Source organism: Eriocheir sinensis, chromosome 25 (assembly GCF_024679095.1).
Source record: "Eriocheir sinensis breed Jianghai 21 chromosome 25, ASM2467909v1, whole genome shotgun sequence".
Lineage (NCBI taxonomy): Eukaryota > Metazoa > Arthropoda > Malacostraca > Decapoda > Varunidae > Eriocheir > Eriocheir sinensis.
Genome location: NC_066533.1, coordinates 18558657 through 18580958, shown reverse-complemented (window position 1 = coordinate 18580958; position 22302 = coordinate 18558657). Strand labels below are relative to the sequence as shown.

Sequence of the window (22302 nt, the reverse complement as noted above, 5' to 3'; positions counted from 1 at the left end):
ACAAGGTGCACCGTCTTGCATGAAGAAGTCGGCCCCACACATGTCAAAAGAGTCTGGTAGGTGGTCACATAAGAGCTCGAAGTAATTGTTTTTGTTGACAGTCACATTTTGAGGGAAAAATACAAGGTCACCAATGCTGTGATATGAAAAACATCCCCATACCATCACTTTGTCTGGGTGTTTCAAGACGCCTCTCGTGTACTTGGGGTCAATGGGGTCGCTGCCTCTGGGCCGGTACACTCTGCCAGACGGGTTGCCGGTTACACAGAACATGGCCTCATCGCTCCAGAGCACACTACGCCACTTAACGACATCCCATTCTTTGTATTTCTTGGCAAAAATAAGTCTGTTTCTCCTTTGTCGTTCTGTCAGCTCGGGTTTAGGCAGCGGCCGGTGAGAGAGGTACTGCAGGTCGTCGTGAATGTAATGCTGCACCGTTCTTAAACTGACAGAAGTTAAAGTCCGTTGGTTAATTTGTTTTGCTTTGCCAGGGTGCTCCTTGTGCCCTGGTAGTGAGACACCTCCACCGTCGAGAAATCTTTTCACCCAGCGTTGCACAGTTCTAAGGTTAACACCAGCACTATTTGAAATATCCTTTAGTGGCTTTCCGGCCTTGTAGAGGGCCACTATCTCTGCGATTTTGTCACTGTTAATTTGAGGTCTCGCAGCCATTGTTGTTGGAATAGGAGTGTAACATTAGACGAGTGACGGGAAAAAACACAGGAAAATCGATCATTTCCCAATGCGGTAACCGCCTCTCATCACTCAGTGACAGACACTGAGTTCAAGGTCATCTATCAATCTTGGCGCCAATTAGCTGCCAGATGTTCAATAACCATGCGGCAAGTGGCGGTTTAACCTAGAGAGGAGCGTAATTTGAAATACTAGTAGAGATGATGAATCGTCTCGCTATCGGATGTTAACGCTTCATCGCGACATTTTCAATTGCGCCAACTGTACACGTAGGTAGTGTTAGAGGTAGTGTAGTTAGTGTTAAGACTCGATATTAGTAGCACAGAAAGTTAATATTAGTGTTAGAATTAATTTTGGTTAAGTTTAGGGGCTTTAATAGTGTTAGAGGTAGTGTTAGTGGTGTTATAGGTAGTGTTAGAGGTAGTGTAGTTAGTGTTAAGACTCGATATTAGTAGCACAGAAAGTTAATATAAGTGTTAGAATTGATTTTGGTTAAGTTTAGGGGCTTTTAATAGTGTTGTAGGTAGTGTTAGTGGTGTTATAGGTAGTGTTAGAGGTAGTGTAGTTAGTGTTAAGACTCGATATTAGTAGCACAGAAAGTTAATATTAGTGTTAGAATTAATTTTGGTTAAGTTTAGGGGCTTTAATAGTGTTAGAGGTAGTGTTAGTGGTGTTATAGGTAGTGTTAGAGGTAGTGTAGTTAGTGTTAAGACTCGATATTAGTAGCATAGAAAGTTAATATTAGTGTTAGAATTAGTAATAACACGAATAGATATCAGGGACTTATTGACAGGAATCTGGACTTGGCTAAATATTTGAACGAAATGAAAGCATACTCGTCCTCATGAATATAAATCACCATTAATTATCGCCAGCTACAAGGAAAAAAAATAAGTACCTTGCCACGAGCCTTGGGAAATAAGGGAATAAAATATGTAAATAAAATGCTGAGCCCGCCAACACACTCTGACGCAACATTACGATTAAATAAACTCATTTCTCATGAATATCAATACGTCGCTGAATACCGCCAAGTAAATCACGTCAGTTATCACCTGAGATAAAGGAAACAACGTGAATAAGTAATAAGGGAAAGGGAAATTAGAGATAAGGGAGCCACTTTCATGTAGTTTCCTTTAACTTTCCGAGACACAGGCGCGTTACTATATAAATAGAGCAAGAAAGCAACAGCAAAAATACTAGATTGGTCTAACTGGAGCATATGAAGTGAAAAAAGTGGGTGGCATGCGCTCGAAAGGAATACAAATACAAACAAATACAAATAAACACAAACAAATAAATACAAATAAATACAAAAAGAAAGCAAGAGCAAAAAAAATGGATTAATCTAACCAGAGCAAATAACGGGAAAAAAAAAGAACAGATCATTCAAGTCACCGAGCCTCCGTTCCCTCCCTCGCCAGGTGGTCTGCGATACGAGTAACGGCTACACGCTGGTGCTCAGACTCGTACGGATGAAACAAAACCTCGAGCTCGGCAAACAGGGTTCTCAGTACCCTCAGGGCGATCATGAATCGTACCTCATCGGTGAGAATTCGTACTTCATCGGTAAGTAACGACCTTCCTTCTGTACCTTGAAAGGCGTGATGATGAAACAGCTCCCGTTCCCAGCGTGTGAACTGATGTGTGACTCAATCTCTTCCCCTTACAGGAATGAACAACTTGACCGCCTTCTTCTACGACAGGGACACCGAGAAACGCTACTACGCACTGCTCGTCAGATTAACGCGTTTTGTAAGTGAGAAAACATCTCAGCCCCTTACTTATATTTTCCTAATAAGTACTAATTCGAGTGCGTACAAATTGGCAGGATATGTAACAATTGAAACATTTATTTTCCATCTCAGTTCCATTTCTCAGACCACTTATACTTCATGATGAGTACTAACTTGAATGCGTACAAATTGGCAGTTGCACACCACACCGGAGGAATACCTGCTCTACGACAATCTCTACATCAACCCCGAAGGAAGGCTGGAGACACTCGGCGCCTACCATGGCAACACAGGTGAGACGAGGCGAGGGACAGGTGTGGGGAGCAAATATTATACTGACACAAAGACCAAGCGTGGACTGTTGACGATAGGTTTGTTTTTGCTGTGGTATTACTTCAAAACGTAGGCAAATATAAAGGGAGCAGACACCTACAAGGACAAACAATTACATAAAAAAAAAAAAATAGCAAAACAGTGTATCAAGACATCTCTCTACCCGAAATTGAACTCTCTTTTGGTAACTCTTTAATTTTGTTTGTTGTGGGAGCGGTGAGTAGCGGCCTTTTCTTATTCTACGCTCTTTTTGTTGCCCTTGAGCCGTCTCCTTTGTTGTAAAAAAAAAAAAAGAAGCTATACAGACAGCAAGACAGAGCGTGGAATATCGATAATGTTTGTATTTTCTGATAACGCATCACAACGGATTTATAAGGCCAACCGAAACTGACCTCTCACCCTCAAACTGACCTCTCGCACCCAAAACTGACCTCTTGCACCCAAAACTGACCTCTCACCCCCGAAACTGACCTCTCACCCCCGAAACTGACCTCTCACCCTCAAAACTGACCTCTTGCACCCAAAACTGACCTCTCTCTCGCCTCCCGCTCTGTTCTCATTTGTTGGGACAGCGTCTAGCGGGCTTTTACTGTTGCTGTTTTATTTTTTTGCTCCTTGCGCTGTCTCCCTTACAGTAAAAAGGACAGTTATCAGGACAGCCAAGAATCTTAACAACAACAAGACTTATAAGGGCATGGTAAAGGGCGGGACGTTAATATTTATGCTTTCTTTGTTTCTTCCATTGCTTCACCACCCAGGGAATGACCGCCTGAGGGCATTGGAGGGTCAGCCCTTCTGCTTAGAGGACAACAAGAATTGCTATTGGGGCATGGCAGACAAGATGAGGGTGAGTGCTTCGTCAGGAAGGGCGTTTTTGTTAGACTTTTTTTGTTGGTGGTGTTGTAGTTGTTGTTGTTGGTGGTGGTGGTGGTGGTGTTTGTGGTGGTGGAGTTGATGGTGGTTGTGGTGTTGCTTCTAATACTACTACTATTTTTTAATATTACTGACACCACTACTACTACTACGCCAACTACTACTACTACTACGACTACTACTACGACTACTACTACTACTACTACTACTACATTTTTCACTGCGACCACCACCACCAACAACACCACCACCACCAACAACAACAACAGCATTTTTAATTACGAGACATCGCATTCTAATCTATGGTAAACCTTTTCTCTCCCCTCTTCTCCTCCTTCCACAGGACTTCCTCTCCACCCGCTCCATTTTGAGCATTTATAAGGTTGAAGTCTTGATCAAGCTCAAGGAGCAAAATAAAGGTACTTATAGCATTGGATCAAGCACGGTGTGGTGTCTATACGATGATGATGATGATGATGATGATGACTATAATGGTGACAGGGATTTTATATGAGTTTTGTTCCATTTTATATTATTGAAAGTCCGCGTCTCTCTCTCTCTCTCTCTCTCTCTCTCTCTCTCTCTCTCTCTCTCTCTCTCTCTCTCTCTCTCTCTCCCTAAACAGATGTCCCATTCCCAATCACCTGTCCCGAGAAATTCACGAAGACGAAGGATGGGTCAAAGTGCATTAGGTTCATCACTTTGTGCAATGAACCTCAGTTTGAGTTTCATGGGGTCAACACCGTCCAGGGAGCTGCAATGTGAGTACCTGGTGTCTCTTTATCGCCTATAGTCTGAGGTTCTTCTAAGTAAGGGTCATGTTGCAATGCTGTCTAGTTCGGGGTTCTTGGAGGTTGGGGTTGGGTTGCATTAGTAGTATTGAGTTCTTCTTGTTCTTGTTCTTCTTCTCGTCTAACGTTCTTATTTTTCCTTATGGGGTGTGACGGCATATGAATCTCTCCCACTTTTAATGATCGTATACTTCTTCTTCGTCTTCGTCTTCTTCTTATGGGGAATCGAGGGCAAATACGAGTTGAAGTTCAAGAAAATGTTAAACTTGCTAAAGGTAAGGTCAGTGAAGCTACCCACTACCCTCGCACCTAATATGCTTCCACAGGTGTGCTAAGTACAACGCAACGCTGGCCTACATCACGGATTTCGCCGACCTGAACGAGACCAGTGATGCCGTGGACGAAGTGGCGTACCTGACCGGCTACTTTGTCACGTAAGGCTCAAATAGGAGGACAAACTTGAGGATCACACTTGAAATAAACACTTGACGAATATACTTGAAGGTCAATGCTACGGTGTTACACTTAAAGATAATGCTGAAAAGGTCATTCTACTAGTCGTCATTTCTCCGTTAGCCACAATCCTCCTCGACCGTTCCCCTGGTTGTTCCAGGGTATTAGTCAGTCAGATTGAGTCCCCTATGAGGTTACAATGGCCAACTTTAACGGGTTAGTGAGTGCTTCATCTCCATACTCTTAATCTTTCTCTCTCTCACTCACACTCTTCCTTACCACCTCCTTCTTGCTAACATTATGATCCACCTCTATGGCTTAATGACTATACCTCTTTGTTCGTCATCTTTCTCTTAACCACACTCTTTCTCCTCCTCCTCCTCCTCCTCAATTACATCTTTCCTGGTACGAATCCTCAGCCACACTTGTTTTACCTCTAATTCATAGTTTCTACTCCTCCCTACAGGAACCCGAAGACCTACTTCCCCCCCGTGACAGACAACATGCCTATTCGGAGTGAAATGGAAGAGAGCGAGACGGTGAGAGAGAGAGAGAGAGAGAGAGAGAGAGAGAGAGAGAGAGAGAGAGAGAGAGAGAGAGAGAGAGAGAGAGAGAGAGAGAGAGAGAGAGAGAGAGAGAGAGAGAGAGAGAGAGAGAGAGAGAGAGAGAGAGAGAGAGAGAGAGAGATCTTATCTATCTATCAACCTATATATATATTTTTCCACGATTAGTGAGAAATCAGAAACTACATAATTTTTCGCCAAATCTCAAAAGCTCTCAGTTCTCTGCACCGGAAAGTTTTTTTTATATTACTTTCCACAACACCTTTTTTTTTCTCTTTTCGCAGGGAGCCGGATTGCATCAGTGCGTGACCGTGAAAAGGGACAAATACTTCATAAGCGAATACTGCCACAATAGAATGAGCGTCAGCTGCATGTACCCAGGTAAGGATGTGTGACCTTGACTGGACAGGTGAGGTGGACTTTCTTTCCTTCCGTATGCAAACCCTAACCTAAGCTACCACCTCTTCCCGCAGCCTCGTGTCCGCCTGGGTTTAAACTGGTGGGTGTTCGTTGCTATCACTTGGTGGAGGAGTCTTCAGGTGACACAACCTTTCTGGACGCCCTCGCCAGGTGCAACAGGAACGGGTCCGGACTCGCGCACCCAGTAACACGCCAGCAAATGTCCGAGGTCGCTTGGTTCGTGAAGGTTAGATAGATCATATTTTCTTAACTAATTAGGCACGGTTTGTTTTTCTTTTTTTCCATATATCAAGTTTAAGTTCAAGATGGTTGTGAACTGGCTTTGTTATCTCATTTTGAGCTTCTTGATTATCTTCCGTTTAAAATGAGTAAGTAAATATTTTGTTGTAGTTCCGCTTACCACTTGATTTATATTATTTTCCGGTAAATGAAAAGTTAAAACGCTGAATCCGGAACAGCAAAACGCTTAAGTCCATATTATTAAACTCTTCGGAGCCTTAGCACGTCTATCTCAAAAGGCTCTCGTTGAAGTTGCCGGGGCTTCATGACCCTGACGGTAGTTTTGCAAAGCTTCCGCGCTGTGAACAGGAAAAACACTCCTGACAACCCAACGTATCTTCTCTTCGGCCTTGAAAAACAGACGTAACAAGAACCCGAAACGCTTGACAATACGAGTGTTTTTGTAATTCCTCCCAAAGACAGGGTTTTCACGGGGACTAAATTATTAACCTGAATCATTTCGTGGTGCGTTCTCAGGTGACTGTGGATTGGAACAAACACCCGGAGGACTTCGTGGAGGTGGCCATTGGACTTAATGTGGCGTAAGTCTGCCTGTTTCTTTCGTACTAACGCCAACACACACACACACACACACACAGCCACGTACATACACCCACACCCACCCACACCCATCCACATACATACATCCACACCCACACCCACATATACCAACTAAAAATGACAACCCTCAACAACAGATTCGGGGACCCCTCGCTGGATGGAATGTACGAAGTGGAGAAAGAGGTGTGGCAGGCCGTGAACAATTCCGGGGTAAACGGGAAGGGGCACCTGTACCTCACCGTGCACAAGAACGAGACCTGGGAGCTCACCGCCACCGACTTCAACTCCACCGCCGCTCTTTCCGTCTGCGAATTCCACGGCCTGCTCGGTACAGATGCCCGTAACATTAATGGGATGAACGATATATAAGAAAATGGGCGAGAAATTGAGAGAATGCAGTGCGATGCTGAGAGTAAATGTCCTAACGCTTAAAGTTTCCATATTACTTCATGTTCACGGGAGGATTTACTCTCTTGGCCAGCCTTTGAACGATATAATCAGAGAATGGGGGAAAAATTGCAAAGATGGAGTCAAGTGCTTAATCTCTCTTCTCACATGTCCGAAACATTGCAACCTTCTCTGCCTCACTCTCCTCTGTATCTCTCTTTTGGGTTCTTTATAATTTTTCATTTTTTTCCCAACAGGTTGCTTGACGCCTCCCCCGCCGGCACCTGAACACGCTGTAACAGAAAGGCGCTTCGGGAACCTTACCATTCATGAACTTGCAACCTACACGTGAGTTTGAATGAGTGTGGGGATGGGGGGAAGGTGTGTGTGTGTGTGTGTGTGTGTGTGTGTGTGTGTGTGTGTGTGTGTGTGTATTCATGATACAGAAGAAGGGCCCAACTAACTAACTAACTAACTAACTGTGTGTGTGTGTGTGTGTGTGTGTGTGTGTGACCAAAAAAAAACAAAAAAAAAAACAATGAACGATGCATACAAGCGTGTTTAGGCAATCCTCCACATTTCCGATCTTCACAGGCTTGCAAAAACATGAAAAAAAAAAAAAAAAAAAAAAAAAATCTAAACCATCTCATTATCCTCACGTGTCACCTTCACGCATCTTCAAACACAATCCATCTGTAGCATGTCATCTTCAAACATCATTTTCGCAGACTTCCTTTGCGTACGTCACTTCCTTCATTATCCCTACAACCTACCCAAGAGGGACAACACTCACGCTTTTTTTCTGAACATGTCTTTAACTTGCAGCTGTGATCCGGGTTTCTTCGTGGACGGTGAGGTCGGGAAAAAGGTGCAAAATCGCTCCTGCCACGGCCAACTCGGGGGATGGGCGCCGCTTGAACCTCTTTCCCAGTGTATCGGTGTCGTGGGTAAGGCTTTTGGGATCAAGGGAGGATGAGGGATGGGTGAGGATGAGGGGGAGGGAGGGGGAGGTTGGGTGAGCCTGGGTTTCGAGGGAGGGTAAGGGTAGGTAAGGTTGAGTTTTGGGGTAGGAGTAAGCTATCCTTGGGAGGTGGTGGTGTTGATGGTCATTCGGGTGGTGGCGTTGATAGTGGTGATAGTGAAGAAAAGTGTAGATGAGGAGGAGGAAGAGAACAACGAGAAAAAGAAGAAACCGTAACATTAGTGAGCATGAAGGGGACGAGAAGAAAGGGAAGAAGGAAGAGAAGACAATGAGGAGAAGGTGGAGGAGGAGGAGGAGTAAGAGGAGGGGGAAAGGAAGAGGAGGAGGGAGACAAAGAGTGTGGGTGAGGAAGGGCTTTAGGTATGTCCATAAAACTCCCATTGATTTCAAACCCATAGGAAACGACAGGTCATATTCTAACACTAATGATAAGCCAAGTTCATTAAGAGATAAGCTATATCTCTAACCTTACAAAAAGTAGTATAATGAATTAACCCAATTAGGAAACAACAAGTCACTTTCTAACACTAAAAACCAGGTGAATGAATAAATAATATACCTGTGCAATAAAACCACACAAAACCATTAAATCCACCAGGAGAACAGCCAGGTAACAACATCTAAGCCCTCTGCGATATCTACGCTAAGGAAGTTAAAATTGGTGTACATAAACACCCACTAATCTACCTTTTCTTTTTAACCCGGCAGTGTGCAACGAGACCCTGCCGATGCACCCTCACATGACCAACAATACAAGTGACTCGATACACCCGGGTTATGAGACGTACTGGATCGACTACGTGTGTCCCAAAGGAATGGCCACGGCGGACGGAGAAATGGTGCAACGGTTCAACTGCAAGGAATACAACGGGGCCTACAAATACAATGGGGAGCGTGAGCACGTGGAGGAGTGCAACCGTAAGTGTGTGTGCGAGTGAGCGTTCAATCGTGAATAGTTCGAACCCCAATACTGCTGTGTGACATGAAGAGGGTCTCACGATCATATACTTTAACATTTCAGCACCCAGGCACACAAGGCTTTCGTAGGAGTTGGGGAGGGGGGGGGGGGGTCCAGGGGTAGTTTTATGACCCTGGTGGTAGTTTGATCCTTCCTCTGTAACATGAACCTAAAGAAACACTCATTAGAACCCGATTAATTTTCCTTTCAGCCTTTGGAAAGAGTTGATGTGAGAGGTGGGAGTGTCTGATAATACATACCTTAAACCCCAAAGCACAACCCCAAAATTGAGGCATTCAGAGGGAAGAGGCGGGAAAGAAGAAGCAGATAAGACAAAAATAATCACGAAACAATCATCAACTCCCTCTAAAACCTCTAAAACGAGTATCCCATCATTTTTATCCTTCCAGAGTGCCTCAACAACCCTTACGACACTGTGGCTAACTCCAAGTCGAAATCGAACGCTGGGCCGTGGATGGTGGATAGTAAGGTGACGGTGGAATGCATGGACGGGTATCTGGTGGACAACACGCACGAGCAGCAGGTGGTTTGCACTGTCACGGGATGGAAAGGGAAGGAGTGCAAGAAAGGTAAGTCTAAATAGAGTCAGGTCAGTCTACGCCCTGCCCGAAACTCTTTTTTTATGTACGAATATTTGATTACTCTTGCTTAGTTTTCATTCACTGGGCGATTCCTTTTCCTTTGCCTTTTCGATTTTCTTTTCCTCTCGTCGTATGGAGTAAGTGATCATTTCTCGGTCTCTGCACATTTCTCGTTTTTGTTTTTGTTTTTCGTTTTAATGTTGAAATGTTTGGTGATTCTTCTTTCTTAGTTGTCTCCATTCACTGAGCGATTCATTTTTTCTTTTCCATATTTCACGATTTTCTTTTCCTTTCACCGTATAGAGTAGGCGATTATTTTCTTATTTTCTTGTCTCTGCATATTTCTCTCTTTCCACCGGTTAGTGTGTCTTGACGAGCCTGAGGTGGCCAACGCAACGACAGACTGGAGCGACACCATGTGGGAAGTCGGCGAGATGATCAACGTCACCTGCAACAATGGGTTCTTTGTCCCCAATGAGATAAACACGAGGCGAACGATGGAGTGTACTGACGATGGTTGGGAGAATCTAGAAGGCTGCGTCCAAGGTTTGTGGGTCGTATTGACACCGAAAGACTTAATTCCAGCATGATAGTAGTGTTAGTTGTGATAATAGTGGTAATAGTAGTAGTTGCAGGAGCCACACAGTCATTCCTAACACACACAAAAAAAACTCTAATCAACGACTCCCTTACCTTTTGACGCCTATCCCACTCCAGTCACTCGCTATACAACCTACAACAAAACCATCGATCCCTTACCTTGTGGCACCTCTTGGCAGGGTGCTTGGGTAATCTCAAGGTGGGCAACGCGACGGTGGATCAAGGCACAATGTGGGAAGTGGGCACCAAAATCACGGCCACTTGCATCGACGACCTCCTCTTCGTGAGCGCCAATGCCTCGACGCTGAAGGTGGCGTGTACCGAGAACGGCTGGGAGAAGACGGAAGGGTGTTTGAAAGGTGAGGTGGTGGTGGGGGAAGAGGGATGGTGAGTGGTGAAGTAGAAGGTAGAGAAAGTCAGTTAAATAAAGGAATGGTGGTACAGTCAGTATTCTCAGATGTTTCGAGTTCTTCCGCCTCTTACATCAGCTATTTCGTAATGCCAAAAAGGAGATCAGTCGGGTTCTAATGAGTGTTTCTTTGGATTCATGGTACAGAAGAAGGGCCCAACTAACTAACTAACTAACTAACTATCTAACTAACTAACTACCTAACTATCTAACTAACTAACTAACTAACTATTTCGTAATGCCAAAAAGGAGATCAGTCGGGTTCTAATGAGTGTTTCTTTGGATTCATGGTACAGAAGAAGGGCCCAACAAACACACTACCACCAGGGTCATAAAACTATCCCTGGAAATGCTCAAAACTCCTCCTATAAAAGCTTTGACAAATATGTGAATTTGGCACTGAAATGTTGAAGAATATGACTCTATATAACCTCCTCAACCTTCCTGTAGTGTGCGAGGGGAAACCTGAGGTGGCTAATGGAACTACGGACTGGAGCTCCGGCAAAGTGTGGCCCGATGGTTCCCACGTCAAAGGCACCTGCGACCCGGGCCTCCACCTGTACCCTAGCGCCGAGAACGAGCAAAGGATAGCCTGCACCTCCGAGGGCTGGCAGAACGCGACCACCTGCGAACAAGGTGCCAAAAAGCTAATCCCTCTTAATTACTTCACGTGTGTTCTGTAGTGACTAAAATTATCTAACAATTTCGAACGATGCCATTTAAAAAAGTCATTATTTCCAGTTTTTTTATATATATTAAAAAAAGTTATTATTTCCAGGTTTTTTTTTATATATATATTATCTTTTTTTACGCATTTCTATGACTGTTCTTACTTCTTGAACTTCAATCTCTTATTTTGTTTTGTTTATTTTTACATGTTATTTCGACCATCATTATTTTTTTTTTGGGGGGGGGCGGTCTCTGAATTGCAACTTCTATCTTTTCCGCCCCTTTTCAACTTTCATCTTTCTTTCTTTTATATTTTTTTCCATCTTTTCAACTCTTTATCTTTTTCACGCTTTTTCAACCTTTATCTTTCCATCACCTTTCCAACTCCTATCTTTCCCGCGCCTTAGTGTGTTTTCAAAGCCCGGATTTGGCGGACGAACACGCATTTTGGGACGGCAACACAGACAATGGGCGACTGGGGGACGAGGTGCCAGCCAGGTGCTATTCCAACTACTACAACGCAGGAGCACTCAATGAGACCAATACCATCGTCCGCTGCAACCCCAATGGCTGGGAAGCTGTCCATCCCTGCGTCCTGTGTAAGCCAACTACATGTCATATACTCATGCAAAATCCTATGGGAAGTCAAATTACCAAAACTTCATGTCTTTTCTCCTTTATTTATTCATTATCTGTCCATCCCTGCATCCTGCGTGAGCCAACTGTCCCTTAAGTGAAAATCCCAAGGGTATTCACGTTTTCCTTTCTTGACTCGTATGGAAAATCACATAACCTTAAGCCTTTTTCTCCTTTCTTCGTTCAACAACATGTAGGTTATAAACGCCTTCGTAAAACCTCTTCCCTTTGTAACGACTCTCCTCTTTCATTCTTCAGCGTGCAGAGTGCCACCGACCTTTAATAACCTGAACATCACGTGGGTGGACAGGGAGCCGGGGACACTAAATGATGAGGTGTGGTTTGACTGCCCAATAGGTTACCGCAACAGTAAGAACATGACCCTAAACACCACCCTCGTCCGCTGTACCAAAGACGAGTGGAAGCATATGGATACCTGCCTGCAAGGTGAGCTGAATAGATCTGTAAGGACCGAGAAGTGGCCCTGTACATGCAAAGCCTCCTGTTGCGTCCACTAGAGTTCTTGAAGTGATCGTAACCTTTACTTCTTGAATGAGTGACCGTTTCATCTTAAGCGATCGATTCTAACCATGAAGCTCAATTTTTTGGGCCTTTTAACCCCATGCTCTGTCCTTAGTAAAGTCTCCTCCTGCATCCATTAGAGTTCTAAACGTGACATTAACCATTACTTCATGAATGGGTGACTGTTTCTTCTTCAGCGAGCAACTCTGACCATGAATTCTTAAACGGGTGGTTAAGATTCGAACCTCAACCTTATTTCTCTTTTTCGCCTTCGGATCCATCTTTTACCATCCCTAAACTAACCATCCTCTCCCTCCCTGCCACAGTTTGCGAGGAAGACCCAGACACTGCCAACAGCAAGATAGTGTGGGAACCTGGCCACCTCGGGGTTGTGCTGAGCGAAGTAGCTGCCAAGTGTCAGGCGGACCACTTTAGCAACAATACCCTCACAGACAACACAACCAAGGTGCAGTGTAATGCCGGAGTGGGCTGGGTCGTCACACATCCCTGTGTTCAAGGTGAGGAGGAAGGGACGCCTGGGGGAAGGTTGGGAAGGGTTGATCTAACGTGGATTGAGTTTGATCTGACCTGTTCATCTTTAGCACTGTCTTCTCAAATGCTTATATCCACTTGGAAGGCCTAAAACTACGCGCAATATGTCGAAATTTATTGGTACACGTATCTATCTTTCTCTCTCTACCCCTTTCTGCACTTTCTACTACATGGAAGCCCTAAAATACGTGAAATATGTCGAAATTCACTGGTAAACATATATATACTCCCTCTCCTTTTACCCCTTTATGTCTCCTCTTCTGTTCTGTTCCCCTTCTATTACCCTCTCTCCCTCTCTCTCTCCTTCTCAAGTGTGCGGTGAGCCCCCAAACTTCGGTAATGTGTCCGTGGACTGGGGGTCGCGTGGGCCGAAAAGGATAGCCGATAACGTAACCCTGAACTGCCCTGACGGTTACCGCAACAACGACACGATCATGGCCTCCACCACCACTGTCAGCTGCACTCCAGACGGCTGGGCCCACCTGGACTCCTGTGCCAAAGGTGAAGTGTGCTGACCCATACGTGAAAGTTATGAATATCAACCTAACTTCAGGCCTTGCATCACCCCTAAATCAATACCCTAATGCCCTTATCACTTAATCCCCTCCTTCTTAACTCTTTATCTCCTTTCAACCCAGCATGCACAGTGGACCCAGACGCGGATGCTACGAACATAGAGTGGGGGGCAGGCAGCGTGGCATTTCTGGATACGGAGCTAACGGTGGAGTGCCGTGAGAACTTTTACAGCAACGAGACTCTCAACGGTACCACCACTCAAGTACAGTGTGTCGAGACCGGCTGGTGGGTCGTGCATCCTTGTGTGAGAGGTGAGGGAGCTTTGACTCGACCGGGGTATGTGTTGAGTCTCCAGATTGAGTATTATGAAAACAAACTCTCTCTCTCTCTCTCTCTCTCTCTGTCTATCTAACTATCTATCTCCCTCTCTATCTCTCTTTCAGTGTGTACCAACAGGCCAGACTTCGGGAACGTGACCTTGGAATGGGACAATGAGAGGGAGCCCGGGCGAGAGGGTGACATGGTGACGCTTGCCTGCCCTGAGGAACGCCGGAGCAACACAACCCTGACCTCTCACAACACGACGATCCTCTGCACCCCCGACGGCTGGGTGGACGTCGACCCGTGCGTGGAAGGTGAGCAGCAAGACCTATGGTGAGCTGTACTAAGGACTGAGTGGCTTATGAGGTTAACTAAGGAGTGGAAGAAGAAGCAAGACCTATATGAGTTTGACCAAGGAGGGGAGGAAAAAGCAAGATCTATATAAGTTTGACTAGGGAGGGGAGGAAAAAGCAAGGCCTAGGTGAGATTCACATAAGAGTTGACGAAAAAGCAAGGCCTATATGAACTTGACTAATGAGGGAATGAAAAAACAAGGCCTATATGAACTTGACTAAGAAGTGGATGAAGTAGAGAGGCAGAAATGGAAGGAAAGAGAGATTACGGGCTGAAATATGAATGTGGTGAATGAAAGAAGTTAAATCCTAGAAATAACTCTGGATAAAAGGGGGTTATGAGCTTAATCAGAAGCTACGGAAGGTTATGTGTGGGGAGGGGAAGGAGAGGGGGAGTCACTTTCGCCTAAGTCCACATAACTCTCCCTTCGCAGTGTGCCTCCTGGAAGATCTAGGAGGCAAAACCCTATCGGAGGAGGAGGACGGGGTAGGCGTGTGGAAGGTGGGGGAGGAGGCTCGGCGGCACTGCCCTGACGATCTGCTCACCGCCAACACCACCGAGAACGTGACCTCCTACGTGTGTACCGAGGACGGGTGGAACGTGACTGACCCCTGCGTGGCGGGTAAGAGCAAAGGAATGGCCCATGTGAAGAGATGACCATTTGCAATATGATGTACAGAACGTTTTACACCTTAGAAGTACTTAATATCAAATTTACTTCCTCTAAAACACTCTCCACTGCATACACGAGCAAAAGGGAGAACACTGTGTAGTACTGACCCTTTGCAACGAGATATACAAAGCGTTTTAGGACTCAGAATTATTTAATGTCGAATCTATCACTTCCAAAACAGTGGCGGGCATATGGACAAAAGGGTGCATATCTCACCCCTTCCTTCCCCATACACATTTCACCCCTTCCATCACTATTCACATTCATCCCTTCCTTTGCCATCACACCCATCTCATCCCTTCCTTTGCCACGGCTTTCAGTGTGTCGCGAGAGGCTCAACGTCATCAACGCTGATTCCAACTTCGACTTAAGGACATGGACGAAGGGGCAGGAGCTTCTGGTGGTGTGTCTTCGTGATCATCGTGTCTCCCCCGGCATTGACAACTACACCGTCCCCTGCACCGAGACAGGCTGGCTTAACTTCACCGCCAATTGTTCCTATTGTGAGTATTTCCTTTGACCTTGTTGGTGTTTCTAGGATGTTTTTTTTGCAATGTTTTATGATGTTTCAGGAGTGTAATTGTATAGTCTTTTACATTTTTTTTTACAGTTTACATTCATTTAAGATTACTACATTTAAGATTGAATTTTAATCTTAAGGAAATTATTATCTGAGCTCACTAACCTCTTTTTTTCAGGAGTATCATTATATTTATACTAATGAATGCTAATTTAAGTATGTTTCTATGTGTCTTGAAATTTATATATATACATATGCGTGTGATTCTTTGTGTGTGCGAGTAATTCATTATATTTACAAGAATGAATGCTAATTTGAGTGTGTTTCTAAGTGTCTTGAAAATTATATATATATGTAATTATTTCTGTGTGCTAGTTATGGTCATCTTACTTTAAAATCTGAATGAGTCAAAGTGTGTTGCTCAATGAGTCTGTTGTGTGTGTTGCTGAATGAATGAATCTTTGTGTGTGTTGCTGAATGAATGAATCTTTGTGTGTGTTGCTGAATTAATGAATCTTTGTGTGTGTTGCTGAATGAATGAATCTTTGTGTGTGTTGCTGAATGAATGAATCTTTGTGTGTGTTGCTGAATTAATCTTTTCATGTGTGTTGCTAATGAGTCTTTTGGTGTGTTACCTAATATGCTGCTTTATGAACTAACACATTTTTTTTCTTCAGAGGACGGATGTCGACGATATTAATGTATGCTAACTAATCCCATAACACCATCATCATCATCATCATCATCACTATATCTTTGTCTTCTCCTTCATTCTCTCTTTAATCTTGAACTGTTCTTGTGTGAATGTGTGTGTGAATGTTTTCACTGATGATATAGTCTGGGTCACTAGTATTGTAAACTTTGAAATATATGTATAACTTGTAATGTTTGTATTGTTCTTATTACTTTGAAATGTATAACGTCTTGTGATAAAGTTGTATGTTTCTACTGAAAGTGTAAATCATCCTTAATCTTGCTGAATGTTAGTAAAAAGAATGATCAGAGTTTGGTATCTCCTTTCACCTCCCTGGGATAAATATATACATTTCAGAGCGGGCTAACACAAGTAATAGGATCATATTTTTAAACATTGCCCAAATACACTTATTTGACACGGTTTTCGTAGGAGTTTGGGGCATTTTAAGGGTACGGTAGTTTTATGATCCTGGTGGTAGTGTGACTCTTCTTCTGTACCAAAAACCTTAAAAAAAAACACTCATTAGAACCCGACTGATCTTTTTGGCCTTTGGAAATAGTTGATTGGAGAAGAGGAAGCATCTTAAGAGTACCACTATAGGGAGAGCAATGGGGGAGAGGGAGAGGGAGGGGGGACAGGAATAAGGAAGGAGAACATGTGAGCTTTGGGAGACGTTAACCCGGTACCTGCGGGGATCATGTTTCTTAAAGGCCCCTCTGAGCGAGAAAAATGAGAAAAAATCATCACTCATGCAAACCATTTCATAATATATATCAACGCATTTGTGATCAGTTTAAGCATCATCTATATTTGGGGATTTATACCATGGCGAAAATTTGGCGCGTCACTGGTACACGTTAAAGCCACAAATTTGGCCCGTCGTTGCTACCAGGTTAACGAATAGACTTGTGATTTGTTAAGAAAGAAATCAAACTCTGACTTCGACTCCGGACATAAGCTGCTTCACGCCCTGTGCCTACTACCCTCCCTTGTTCCCTTTATAATCACCGTGGGCGGCTAACAGAGAAACTGAGTCGATATTTACAGTTATTTTATATCAGTATCCTAACATCATGATACAGATTTTGTTTTGCCAGCTTTAACTTCACCCTCGACCATATTTATGTCGCCTCCTAAATACGGCACTTGAAGTAACAACCGTGCTGTTTACCATAAGAATCAACACTCAGTCAGCTATAAAGCATCATGTGCAGGCCTAAATGAGAAGGCTATGAGATATTATAAGGTAAATCTCTTGAAAATTAGCCTACCTTCCCATACAAGAGCTAACCATGTATGCGTGTATACTCAGCCTAATAGGTACTCTGTATACACTATCTTGTCAAGCAAACTATCGGGTACATTGTAAAAAGACGAGTTATCCAGCAAGAACCGTAGAAAGAGATACAAAGCGGAACAGGGCAAAAGAAGGAGGAGGAGGAGGAGAAAGCCCAAGTGGTGGAGATCATTGGGGAAGAGGAGTGGAATAGCTGAGTGGAGGAGGAAGACGGAGGAATAAGTACCGTGTTAATTAAGACTATATGGCTGTAAGGAGGAAATTAAGCAGTGAAATTAATACCCCACACAAAACTTTTCTTGGCATGCTGTTGGGAAAAAAATAACTGAGCAGTGAAAGTGGAGTGAAAAGAAAAGTGTAATGGTGAAAATCTAATAAAAGGGCATAGAAAAGCAAAGCCAGGAAAAAAAAAAAAAAAAAAAAAAAAAAAGCAGAATAACACATCAGCTTAGGGTGAAGTGTATAAGTGTGCACTGTGAAGTAACTAAGTGCATGGTGTGAAGTATCAGAAGTATTGAGAAGGAGGCCCTAAGAAGCGATACAATGCGTTACAGGTCAAAATAAGAAAGTGCCGTTGCAAAGGCTAACATCAACAGAACAGAACAGTGCAGTCACTAAGATAACCAGATCAAGTTCAAGCTCAGCTGCCGGGGGACAACAACAAGCAGCCTCGGCAGCCTCAACACCCAACAGACAGAGGATGATAACACGCCACTGACCCAACTCTCGCACACAACCATAAACAACCACTAACGCTCCACCACAATGTTCAAAGCTACAAAAAACCTCCGCCTACTCACCAACGCGCTGGTCCCTGGCCGCGGCTCGACCTGGGGTACCGGTGTTCGCCTCGTCAGCACCTCAGCCTTGCCCCTCACCACCTCAGCCTTGCCCCTCAGCACCTCAGTCTTGCCCCTCACCACCTCAGCAGCACTTCCTGGGAGCCTCCTCAGGGGTGGGGGCTTCAAGCAGTCTTCCACACACTCTCCTGTCAAAGGCCAACAACTCAGGTTTTATAGGTTTGTTTATTTATTTTTTATTCATTTTTTATTTTTACAATATGAGGATTCCGTAGTGTCATCCTCATAGATAAATTGGTTTATTAATGTTTTGGCTAAATATACAAATTTCTTAAGTGATTTTCAAGCTAAATAAATTTAAAACTTCATTACTATATATTGTTATCCTCATAAATTAATTGCCTATGTCATTTTCTGGCCAAATTAATAAACTAAGTCTTTTGAGGGACTTAATTAACAAACTAAGTAATTTATTGCTCTGCTACTATATTTTTACCTTCATAAACTGCCTAGGTAAGTCATTTTCTGGCTAAATAAATAAAAAATGTCTTTTTGGGGATCAACAAACAAAACTGCTTAAGTCAATTCCTGCCTAAACAAACTGCCGAAGTCTTCTGGTTGAATAAACTATGTAAGTCACTTGCCACTCCATCATTACATTATCACCCTCATGAATAAAATACCAGTCATTTTCCGGTGATATTCAGATTTTTTGGGCTAAATCAATATTTTATCGCGCACATTTTGGTCTAGTTATATTCGTCATCCTACAAATACAACATCAGTACTATCCGCGTCAGGCGTGGTGATATATTCAGGTATTTTCAGAGCAGGAACGACCAGCAGAAGTATTGAACAGCAGCGGCCAGAGCCACAGAAAGGGTCGCCCCAGCTGATGGACTTCCCCTGGGTGGTGTGGCCCAGCCTGTGGCACACTATTCGGAACTGGATATTTGCCAACCTCCTGATCCATCGCTACTTGGACCAGGAGTTTGATATAGCCTCTTTTAAAAAGGGCTCTATTCAGGTACATTACACAGCCCATAGAATATATGTATAATACTTCAGTGGTAAATGATTCTAATGAGTGCATGTACCACATCAGTAAATTATTGTTACTTATAAGCTTCTTAGGTTTTTCTTTAAATGCCGGAAAATTTCCTTGTGATTGCAGGCTCTCGTGCATGTGTCTGGTGAACTTTCAAAAGGCAACTTTGAAGCTCTTGATGATCTGATCACTAAGCCAAGTTTAGAGGAAATAAGGAGGAATTATGCAAACTTTTCTCTGAAACAAAGACTGGATTTGGCTGTTGTAAAGGAAGATATATTTTTCTCATTCCCTTACCAAATTGGAATGATATTCACCAATGAAGTTAAGTGATTTTATCTTGTATTCAAACATTATGTAAAAATTATTAATGGGCCCATTTTTATATATATATATATTTGCATTTTCTATTTATTTCATGAGGAAATTTCCTATTAATTTATAAGTTAAGTAAGTTATATGCACGGATTGGTTTACTTTACTGCAGCTGTCTCAACGTTGCAACAATTAATAAAATGTACCCTTATATCATGTGTCCACAATAATTTATTTTAGTTACAGGGACATAAAATACGGTAATTGCAAAGACAACTTTCAGGCGGCCCTCATGAGCGCATATTTGTGGAGATAACTATGTGCTACCATGTCTTCCGAGGCTTCCAAGACTACATCAACAGCACAACGACTGGGGAGACTCCAGGAGGCCTAAGAGGAGTCTATGATAACCATGACCGCATCTCCATCGCCAATTACAGGTGAGGTGCATTCCTGGAGTCTGAATGTCAGTGGAGTGTTGTACCTCATGCTGATAATAATCTTTTGGCCAATTTTATCATTTTTAGTATCAAGTAGAATGAACAGGGAGGGTGTGGCAACCATCAACTGCAGAGGAGCAAGTTAATTTCCCAATATTCCTAGGTACCCATTTATCGACTAGCCTGAAAGGGAGGGATGAACAGTAGGGTTGGGGTAGACTATAATAAGAGCATTTGAGACTGCTTATCATACACATTAATCCTGTGCAGACTGATTTAGGCATTAAGGTAGGGTTCACAGGCAGTTAATTTCCCGCTCGTGTAAAAGTGAAAAGTATTTTGTTTCTCGTGCAGGTTTATTCGAGAGTTCACCAAGGGTGTTGTGGATGAATGGACCATTAGCCTGGCCAACCACTTCAAGCCGGGGGAGATGATACAACGACAGTGACAAGATTTCCATATACTTTGTCTATGAGCCAATAGTATTCTTTTACTATATTAGTTTGCAAATTAAATATTAATGAACATTCCTGCATTTTTATTCTATTACTTTTTTCCACTAAGGCATTATTAAATAGCCTAAAGTTATCAAAGATGAAGAGATAAGTTTACTATAATTCATTACAGTTCATGATAGGCAAAGTACAGATAAACCATCAATTTACCACTATCCTTGTTTCCAAAGCCTTGCTGAATTAACTGCTTCACCAGATTAGTCAAGGTCACCAACAGACTCATGGCAGACACCATCACCAAATCTTTCCCAACTTGCAAACACCATTTTAGCTCACATGGAGCAGGCTGGCGGCTTGCAAGTCTTTTTATCCTCTGCCACTATGAAGGGTGTTGCCACAGGAGATAACTGTGAGAAATGAGCCAAGAATCTCACAAAATGGAAGGATGACCACCAAGATGTGCCATGGAAAGAATCCATCTCGGTGCATGCTACACAAAACACCATCTGCACTTGTCCAGTTAACTTTCAAGTTCCTCATAATCTTAATTGGAGTAAAGGAGGTGCAGGACCATCTTGCCAGTAAATCATTGGTCTACCCATTTGTAAATAAGTTCATATAGCTATAAATACTAATTATATATATATTTTTTGTACAATACCATTATGCTAAATATATACACAACCTTATAATCTAATATCTTATTCATGAACAGCAACTTTATATAGGTATAACATTTGCCAATGCAGTCTTTCTCTGAACATCCTTGCCCATTTCTATGAGGGGTTCTTTAGAGTCTGCAGTTTGTACAGACTGAAACCTTGCAGCCTCTCTTACTGGATAATATGAGTGTTTACTCTCCAACTCCTCTGAACTGTTTCACCATTCCAGCACAGTAAAATGGTATTAGTTAGGTAACTAACAATAACTAGAATAGGTGAACTTATGTACAAGGGACTTCACTACGCCAATGTGCTATGCATTTATTTGTGGAGGCAGCAAGAGCCAAGGCATCAAAGTGGTACTCTCCAGGAGTCCAACAATCATATACTGCTTAGATAACTTTCAGTTCTATGCAAAAACTAGAACACTGATCTTCAGGGCACTGTGTGTCAAGTACTACTACTAGTATCATGTGTCATGACCACCAGTTCCAATTACTGTAAAAAACTCCTCATTAGGGTGACATGACCATCTCTTTCTTCTTACTCTAGCAACCATGGCTCAATAGGGAACTACTACTAACATCAAGTGCCTGCCTGTGCTGATAACCAACCAGATTCCACAACCACAAACATCTTCCAGGGTGACCACCACTGGTCGGCCATGTAAATGCAAGGCAAGAAGCTGTAAAAGCCAAGCATACACTGCTCACAGACAGTCTGTTTCTTGGTTACTGGTGAGACTCCAGAATGTTTTATTTTTTTCTGAAGGAAGTAAATTAACTAATCAAACAACAAAGTGAACTTTCAGTACATGGCACAGCCATTTTCCCTGGTTCTAACAGTTTCCTTGATTCCTGAAGGTTTTTGCTCAGCTTAGGAGATAGTTCTCATGACCATGACCAGCTGCTGTATGTGCCTTCTTACTAGGATGCATGTCTCTTTCCAATTTTACTGACTAAAACATTTCTTACTTAACCCCTTAGGGACGCCCATCCCGCCTGTGGCCAAACGGTGGTTTACCGTTGCAGGACGCTCGTCCTGCCTGCGGACGGCCCATTTTCTTTAAATTTCCCTCGCTTTCTCAGTGTCCTTGACTGCTTCCCTACTCAGATACTGGCAACCCCCACGCAATAGACATACACACATATGCCTAGCCACACAGTCACACACCCGTACATGATG

The 22302-nt window shown here is 43.2% G+C and overlaps 2 protein-coding genes across 2 annotated transcripts; both read left to right on the top strand.

Moving 5' to 3' along the window:
- The first annotated feature begins 2014 nt into the window (after nucleotides 1-2014).
- Nucleotides 2015-16374, top strand: LOC127003642 (complement factor H-like). Its single transcript, XM_050870552.1, has 25 exons — nucleotides 2015-2262; nucleotides 2366-2448; nucleotides 2626-2722; nucleotides 3521-3620; nucleotides 4753-4860; nucleotides 5346-5418; nucleotides 5727-5823; nucleotides 5916-6088; nucleotides 6619-6683; nucleotides 6840-7030; nucleotides 7347-7437; nucleotides 7915-8036; nucleotides 8780-8989; nucleotides 9440-9619; nucleotides 9995-10177; nucleotides 10411-10590; nucleotides 11091-11276; nucleotides 11717-11908; nucleotides 12204-12392; nucleotides 12794-12985; nucleotides 13332-13520; nucleotides 13658-13846; nucleotides 13979-14170; nucleotides 14644-14832; nucleotides 15204-16374. The coding sequence occupies exons 1-25, from the start codon at nucleotides 2169-2171 to the stop codon at nucleotides 15401-15403; spliced, it is 3765 nt and encodes a 1254-aa protein (XP_050726509.1). The 5' UTR covers nucleotides 2015-2168; the 3' UTR covers nucleotides 15404-16374.
- Nucleotides 16375-18272: 1898 nt separating this feature from the next.
- Nucleotides 18273-20527, top strand: LOC127003542 (uncharacterized). The gene is made up of 5 exons (XM_050870399.1): nucleotides 18273-18416; nucleotides 19031-19224; nucleotides 19372-19570; nucleotides 19844-20000; nucleotides 20355-20527. The coding sequence occupies exons 2-5, from the start codon at nucleotides 19093-19095 to the stop codon at nucleotides 20446-20448; spliced, it is 582 nt and encodes a 193-aa protein (XP_050726356.1). The 5' UTR covers nucleotides 18273-18416; nucleotides 19031-19092; the 3' UTR covers nucleotides 20449-20527.
- Nucleotides 20528-22302: the final 1775 nt, after the last annotated feature.